The 7,441-nt window shown below is 38.5% G+C and overlaps 1 protein-coding gene across 1 annotated transcript; it reads left to right on the top strand.

Moving 5' to 3' along the window:
* Nucleotides 1-4,528: 4,528 nt before the first annotated feature.
* Nucleotides 4,529-7,441, top strand: LOC18433509 (ABC transporter G family member 6). Its single transcript, XM_006843595.4, has one exon. The coding sequence runs from the start codon at nt 5,002-5,004 to the stop codon at nt 7,231-7,233; it is 2,232 nt and encodes a 743-aa protein (XP_006843658.1). The 5' UTR covers nt 4,529-5,001; the 3' UTR covers nt 7,234-7,441.

The raw sequence follows: 7,441 nt of genomic DNA, 5'->3' as shown, positions 1-7,441 counted from the left end.
GGTATGGGTCCAACTTTTGGACCGAGTTCAAAACCTAGACTCGAATATTATTCAGGTCTAAGTTCGTGTTCGGGTTTGGGTCAAGCTGGTCCCGACCCGAGATGAGCATTATTTAGGTTTGAAATTGGAAGAAGAAATTCCTTGATGCATGAGGCAATGGGTTTGTATAAAGAAGGTTGAAATGTTTTGGTCACGCCTACCTTGGCAAACACACTAAGATCGTGGGTGGGGTTAGCCCATCAACCTTACCCGTTTTGACCATGCATTAAGTAGCTCCAGGTTGGTTGTATTAGAGAGAGAAGCACATGGGACCTCTCTCTCTCTTTAAACCCTTTGACCATGCAAGTAAGTAGCTTGGGCCGTTGGGTTTGTCAGAGAGAGAATGGGATACTTATCTCACTAGAGAGAGAAAATTGGGACACCCCTCTTTCCCCCTCTTGCACCTCTTTTTTTAGAGAGAGAAAATGGGACACTCCTTTTACTCACTCTTGCACCCCTTTGTAGAAAGAGAAAATGGGACACCCCTCTTTGTCACTATTACACCCTTTTCTAGAGAGAGAAAATGGGACACCCCTCTTTCTACTCTTACACCTCTTTTTAGAGAGAGAAATGGGACACCCCTCTCTCTCCTAAGCATAGCACCCACTCGTGATTCATAAGTAATCAACTTGGGGTTAAATGTAATACACAAGATTTAAAAATATAGAGTAATGATCTCACATGATCTTCCGCCACTATGTGTGTAGGACCACAAATGATTACCATTAAAATTGACATGGATCTCTAAAAAATTTATCACATGGATGTGAGATTTGATTTTTCTATATATTCCTACCAAATTCAATGATGATCCTTTGAGGTCTTACGTACAGGTGGGAGAGGGTCTTATAGGATCATTTATCAAAAATATAACATATTAACCATAAATTGAATTTAGAGCATGTTTCACTTTTGATTTATTGGTAAGTATCTTATCGATTTCAAAACAAAGAAATTATAATCAAGATTAATTGCAACACCATAAATACATTATCTTGGGGAAGGGTGTGGTGGAACAAACATATAGGAACTTCTCTCTCTCTAAGGTAAGTGTGCTCTTGCTGGAGCACATTGTACATTTGCTCCCAAGCAAAATAACCACTTAAAAAGGGAAAATCTTTTTTTGACTAATGTTAAGAGCTAATGTTAAGAGCTTATATTAGATAAGTGCTGAAAAAGCATGAAATTACAAAAAACGTATCGAAGCATTAGAGATGAGCAAAGTAGGAAGATGAACTCCATGCTTAGCAAGACCATATGTTGTATCGTTAACTTCACGATAGATATGGCAGAAGCAGACCCCCAAACTTAGCGAAGTTCATATATTTTAACCCAAAAAGCGTGTATGATCCAAGGGATCCTCTGCTTCTGATTACACCAATTAACAACATCCAAAAAAAGTCCCCTTCAATAAGAATGTCCCCTGAGCTGCCCTATCAACAATAATTTCCGGACCTTGTTTTAGAAATTTGAGTTCCATTTTATAATTAATCTCAAAAGAGAGAGAAAATTTGGAAAAGAAAACGATCTTGATTTTTTTACTCTTAGATCATCATCAATTTTATCATGGACGCTTTATCCCCATTAATTGAAGTTAGCTAGGCAAGTTCTATTGTGCCATTCAAGAATTATGAAATAGATGTAGTAAAAGTTTTGTGCCGATTGCCAACCTAACACAACCTACCTCCTTTCTCTGGGTTGGAATCGGCATGACCGGTTTAGAACTAGCCATGACAGAGTTATATCTCCATACTCTTAGATGTCATTGTAAAAAAAAAATTAGATGTTTTAGGTACAATTCTAAGGCATGTTTAGTCAATGGAATAAATGCAGTCATTCAATTCATATCCAATGATCAAGATTAATTGTGATTATCTTGTACTAAAAATAAATGGTCTCATTCAATATTTTTTCTTATCAAAATACCCATCATATTTCAATATGCAATGAGACCGTTTACCTGTTGTACAAGGAGCTCGCAAATACTTACAACCATCCGATGTAAAATCTAATAGCTTAGGTGTGTCACAAAGTTTGAAATTTTTTTTAAACTTTGAGCTTGATCATGTAATAAATGCAGCCACCAAATTTCACATCCAATAGTCAAGATTAATTGTGATCACCTTGCACTAAAAGTAAATGGTCTCATTGTATATTTTCTTTTCAATTATTTAATAGTGTACCATTTTTCTAGATGACTTGAGCTGTAGGGTATACACTTGAGAGCAGTGGTTTAAAAAACGAATCGGTGGCCTAGATTCGCGCCCCAAAAACCCATCCGGATCGATGAATCGACGATCCAGATTGAGAATCGACCGAATCATTTAGATTAAGCCTTAAAAAAATCCAAAAAAATATTAAAATTCATTATAAATGTTGTTTTTTTAGAAATCCAATAAAGAATAAGGGTGCTACATTATTAACTTTCATTTTTTTCATCAATATGTGAATATTGATATGTTTTTTTCTGACTATCTATAACCCAAAATTATTACAACTTAGCTAACTGTAATTTTATATACTGAAATTGAAATTGTTGGTTTCGTTTTACAGTTCTTTTATTATATAAATAATAACAAATCCAAAATATCTTATAATAACATCTAATTTAAAATATATTATTGACAGTTGTAAGAAAAATAGTACATTACATACTTTATAATACAAATAAATTAAAATAAATAAAATAAAAGATTTGGTTGTCAATGTTGAAATAAATTTAAAAGTGGTATGAATTAGTGTTATTTTTCTATCTTAAAATATCCTCTAAACTCATATTTTTTTAATATTTAATAAATTAAAATTAGTATTATTTTTTATTTTTTTAATATCTTATGAACCAGTACTAATTTTTAGTCTCAATTAACTATTTAATTAATTATTAATCATATAATGAAGTGATCATGTGAGATAATAGCCTAATAAATTTTTTACGTTTTATTTGGATAGATAAATTTAAATTTTTTTTATAAATAATAAGGGTGGTGAGCACCTAATTATTAGCTTTAAGAATAATATTTTTATCATATAATTTAATTACCACCATCAAACATATATGTTGTTTCACATCTAATCCGATTTTCACGCTAAAACGACATGCCCACGGCGGTTCTCATGTCGACCTGATTCCTGGTCGAGTCGCCGTTTTTTTAACCCATGCTCGAGAGTAAGCACGAGCGACCAATGGTTTAAAAAACGGATCGGTGACCCGGATCGGGCTCCCAAAAAACAGATCTGGATCGGCGAATCGGCGATCCAGATCGAGAATCAGGTGAATCTGTCAGAATAAAGCTTAAAAAAAATCCGAAAAAATTATTAAAATTCATTATAAATATTGTTTTTTAGGAATTCAATAAGAAATGAGGGTACTCCATTAAGAATTTTCATGTTTTTGAATGAATATGCGAATATTGATATGTTCTTTCCCTGCATGAACCGCCATTCAGCATTTAATTTAGATCACACAAAAGGATAAACATAGAATTATTATGGAATAAGTATATCAACATACATGGACTACAATAAAGCATAAAATTAGTAACATATGATCTAAAAATAAAATGATAGACGACGTTATTGTTCTTCTTGGTCACGTTGGTGCCATTGATTGAGTTCGTTTAACAATTCATTGATTCGATCTAAAAATGAATCATCGATATTAGCAGGAGTCTGACTATTCCCAAATCCTTGAGTGTTAGTGTTTTGTTGTGTTCCCAATCTAAAATCCCCGAAGATTGTCCATTATTCATGCTCACCTGCACTGTCGTGCTCATTCCTACACTGTTGTTGTTGGGACTCGATATGTGAATAATATGGTTGGGATAGGATGGCTTCAGAATCATCATCTCTCTCATTTTCTCTTTGAATAATATGGATTAAAAAAAATAATAACAAATTTTCAAAAAAATCGATCATGGATTACAAAAAATTCTATCATGGGTTACAAAAAAAACCAAAAAACAAAAAATTCGATCATGGATTACAAGAAAAAAAAACAAACATTTCGATCATGGATTACAAAAAATTCGATCATGGATTACAAAAAATTCTATCATGGGTTACAAAAAAAAAAAAAAAAAAAAATTCGATCATGGATTACAAAAAAATCGATCAAGTATTATAAAAAAATCTATCATGGATTAAAAAAAAAAATATATATATATATATATACGGGACTCACCGATTCCGTACAGTGAATCGGAGAGTCACTATACAGAATCGTCCGGTTCTCTCTAAAACCAGACGATTCCCGTTTTTTCGCCGATTCGATCCGTCTATGGCGATTCTCGAGTCGAACCGGACGACTCGGCGTTTTTTTAAACACTGCACGGGACCGATCTTTCCTCTAAACACGTGGTACGGCTCCCTCACTCTTTTAGCCCAGACCCCAACCTTCGGGACCCATTCCCTCGTCTCTTGCCATTTACATGTTAACACGTGTCAACGAGAACACCATCCGCAACAAAATTGACAGAAAGCGTGTATTGGAGGGATAGGAGAATGTAGGTCACCTCACCCGCCCTCCTCTCCTCATCCTAGAGAGAGAAAGTCGAAGACTTAGAGAGAGAAAAATGAAGTAAGAAGACACGCATTACTAAACTTCTATAAACTCCTTTTTCTCTCTCTAAAACTGCTCACCCGTTACCCTGGTTGTTTCTCTCTCTAAAAATGCTCTCACCCATTGGCCTTCTTGTTTCTCTCAGCGTTGGGAAGGTGCCCTAATTCTCACCTAACCTTAATTCTAATCTTTTCCACTTCCTCTCTCCTCTTTGTTTAAAATCCTAGGGTCCACACCAGCATTCATTCTCAAATCCAAAAAATTAAACCTAAGGTTAGAAGTAATAAATATATGGCCGAACCCTAATCCTAGTTATAATATTTTGGTTTACTGAGATTTGGGTATTTAAATACTCGCGTCCCTTGAAGTTTTTTCCATATCCAAAAAATTTGAAACCATTTGTAATGGCCCGGATTGTATCAGACCCAAAATTTCAGTCGACCCAATTAGGTTTTCCGGCGACTTTTTCAGGACTCTGGCCGGATGATGTCGCCGGACAAAGGTCTGAGGGCCCATCCCCGACTCTCGGAGAGCTGCTAAAACACGTCGGTGATACTCGCGGCGATCAGGAAGCTGATCCCCGGGCTTTGGAGTTCACTGATTTGAGTTTGAACCAGAGAGCGCTCCCCTTTATCCTCTCCTTTAACAATCTCAGTTACAGTGTTAAGGTTAGACGGAAGATCACTTTTTCTGGCCTCTTTTCCGGTAAGAAAGACATTGAAGCTGCCGGACCTGAAGGTCTGAACAAATTTACTGAGACCAAAACTCTCTTGAATGACATATCCGGTGAAGCAAGGGATGGTGAAATCTTAGCTGTTCTTGGAGCTTCAGGTTCCGGGAAATCAACTCTGATCGACGCGCTCGCGAACCGGATAGCGAGGGGGAGTTTAAAGGGCTCAATCACCCTTAATGGAGAGAGATTGGAAGAAAGATTATTAAAGGTAATCTCAGCTTATGTGATGCAAGATGATTTGTTATTTCCAATGCTCACTGTCGAAGAAACCCTAATGTTTTCGGCTGAGTTTCGACTCCCCCGAACACTCTCAAAGTCGAAAAAGAGAGCCCGTGTGCAGGCCTTGATCGACCAGCTGGGCCTACGGGCTGCAGCAAAGACGATCATCGGCGACGAGGGCCACCGTGGTGTATCAGGAGGCGAGAGGCGTCGTGTGTCGATAGGAATTGATATCGTACACGACCCCATCCTCTTATTCCTTGATGAACCAACTTCAGGTCTCGACTCAACGAGCGCATTCATGGTGGTGAAGGTGCTTCAGCGAATCGCGCAGTCGGGTAGCATCGTGATAATGTCCGTGCACCAACCGAGTTATCGAATTCTCGGTTTGTTGGATCGACTGATCTTTTTATCCAGGGGCCAGACGGTGTACAGCGGTCCTCCATTGAAATTGCCTGATTTCTTTTCAGAATTCGGGCACGCAATGCCTGAAAGCGAGAACAGGACTGAATTTGCTCTGGATTTGATTCGCGAGCTCGAGGGAACACCAGGAGGGATCAAGGCCTTGGTTGAGTTCAACAAACAATGGCAGAAAGCGTACCCGCCTCAAGCCTCACCGACTAGGCAAGGGCTGAGCCTCAAGGATGCGATAAGTGCGAGTATATCCCGAGGTAAGCTCGTTTCCGGTAAGCCTGAAACCGATTCGAGTTCTATGAGCTCGAGCTCTTCAGCTATGGCTACGTTTGCTAACCCTTTCTGGACTGAGATGTGGGTTTTAACGAGGCGTTCGGCCTTAAATATTAGGCGAACGCCCGAGCTCTTCTTGATTAGATTGGGCGCTGTTGTGGTCACTGGATTCATCTTGGCGACCATATTCTGGAAGCTCGATCACTCGCCAAAAGGGGTGCAAGAAAGGCTCGGGTTCTTCGCGTTTGCCATGTCCACCACTTTCTACACTTGCGCCGACGCATTGCCCGTGTTCTTGCAAGAGAGATACATATTCATGAGAGAGACTGCGTACAATGCATACCGCCGATCTTCTTACGTGCTATCGAATTCGGTGGTGGCTGTGCCGGCCCTGGTTCTCCTCTCTGGAGCCTTCGCAGCAAGCACATTCTGGGCCGTCGGGCTCGGGGGTGGAACCTCCGGATTCTTCTTCTTCTTCCTCATCATCTTTGCCTCATTCTGGGCTGGTAGCTCCTTTGTGACCTTTCTATCAGGTGTGGTCTCTCATGTTATGCTTGGGTACACAGTGGTGGTTGCCATATTGGCATATTTCTTGCTCTTTAGTGGCTTCTTCATCAATAGAGATAGAATTCCAGCTTATTGGATCTGGTTCCATTACCTCTCTCTGGTTAAGTACCCATATGAAGCTGTCCTACAAAATGAATTTAATGACCCTACAATTTGTTTCTCAAGGGGCACACAGGTCTTTGATAACACCCCTCTTGGTGCAATGACCCCAGCCATGAAAACCATGTTCTTGAGGTTACTTAGTGGAAGCATTGGGAGGAATGTGACTGAATCAACTTGTGTGACCAGTGGGGTTGATATATTGAGAGAGCAAGGGATTACACAGTTGGGGAAATGGGAGTGTTTGTGGGTTACTATTGCTTGGGGTTTCTTCTTTAGGATTCTCTTTTATTTCTCTTTGTTGCTTGGTAGCAAGAACAAGCGCAGGTGATTAATCAGTGGTGGTGGTTGTGGTTTTCATTTTGAAGAATATGAGATTGCTTCTTTTTCCTTGCTTTGTTTTTGTTGCAATTATAAGAAATTCTATGTAATTATTGCTTAAACCAGTTTTTTTTTTTGTATTTTGGATTAATTTTTTTTGGGTCATGCCCTATTTCTCATGTGAAATTACTCAAATGAAAGAATCTCTTATCTGATTA

The sequence above is a fragment of the Amborella trichopoda genome, chromosome 8, assembly GCF_054954075.1.
Source record: "Amborella trichopoda isolate Santa Cruz 75 chromosome 8, AtrichopodaSantaCruz75HAP2 v2.0, whole genome shotgun sequence".
In the NCBI taxonomy this organism is placed as follows: domain Eukaryota; kingdom Viridiplantae; phylum Streptophyta; class Magnoliopsida; order Amborellales; family Amborellaceae; genus Amborella; species Amborella trichopoda.
This window is presented reverse-complemented; position numbering and strand designations above follow the sequence as displayed.

Excerpts from the sequence above, each read along its gene's own strand:
- LOC18433509 (XM_006843595.4), top strand. The coding sequence starts at position 5,002 with ATGGCCCGGATTGTATCAGACCCAAAATTTCAGTCGACCCAATTAGGT.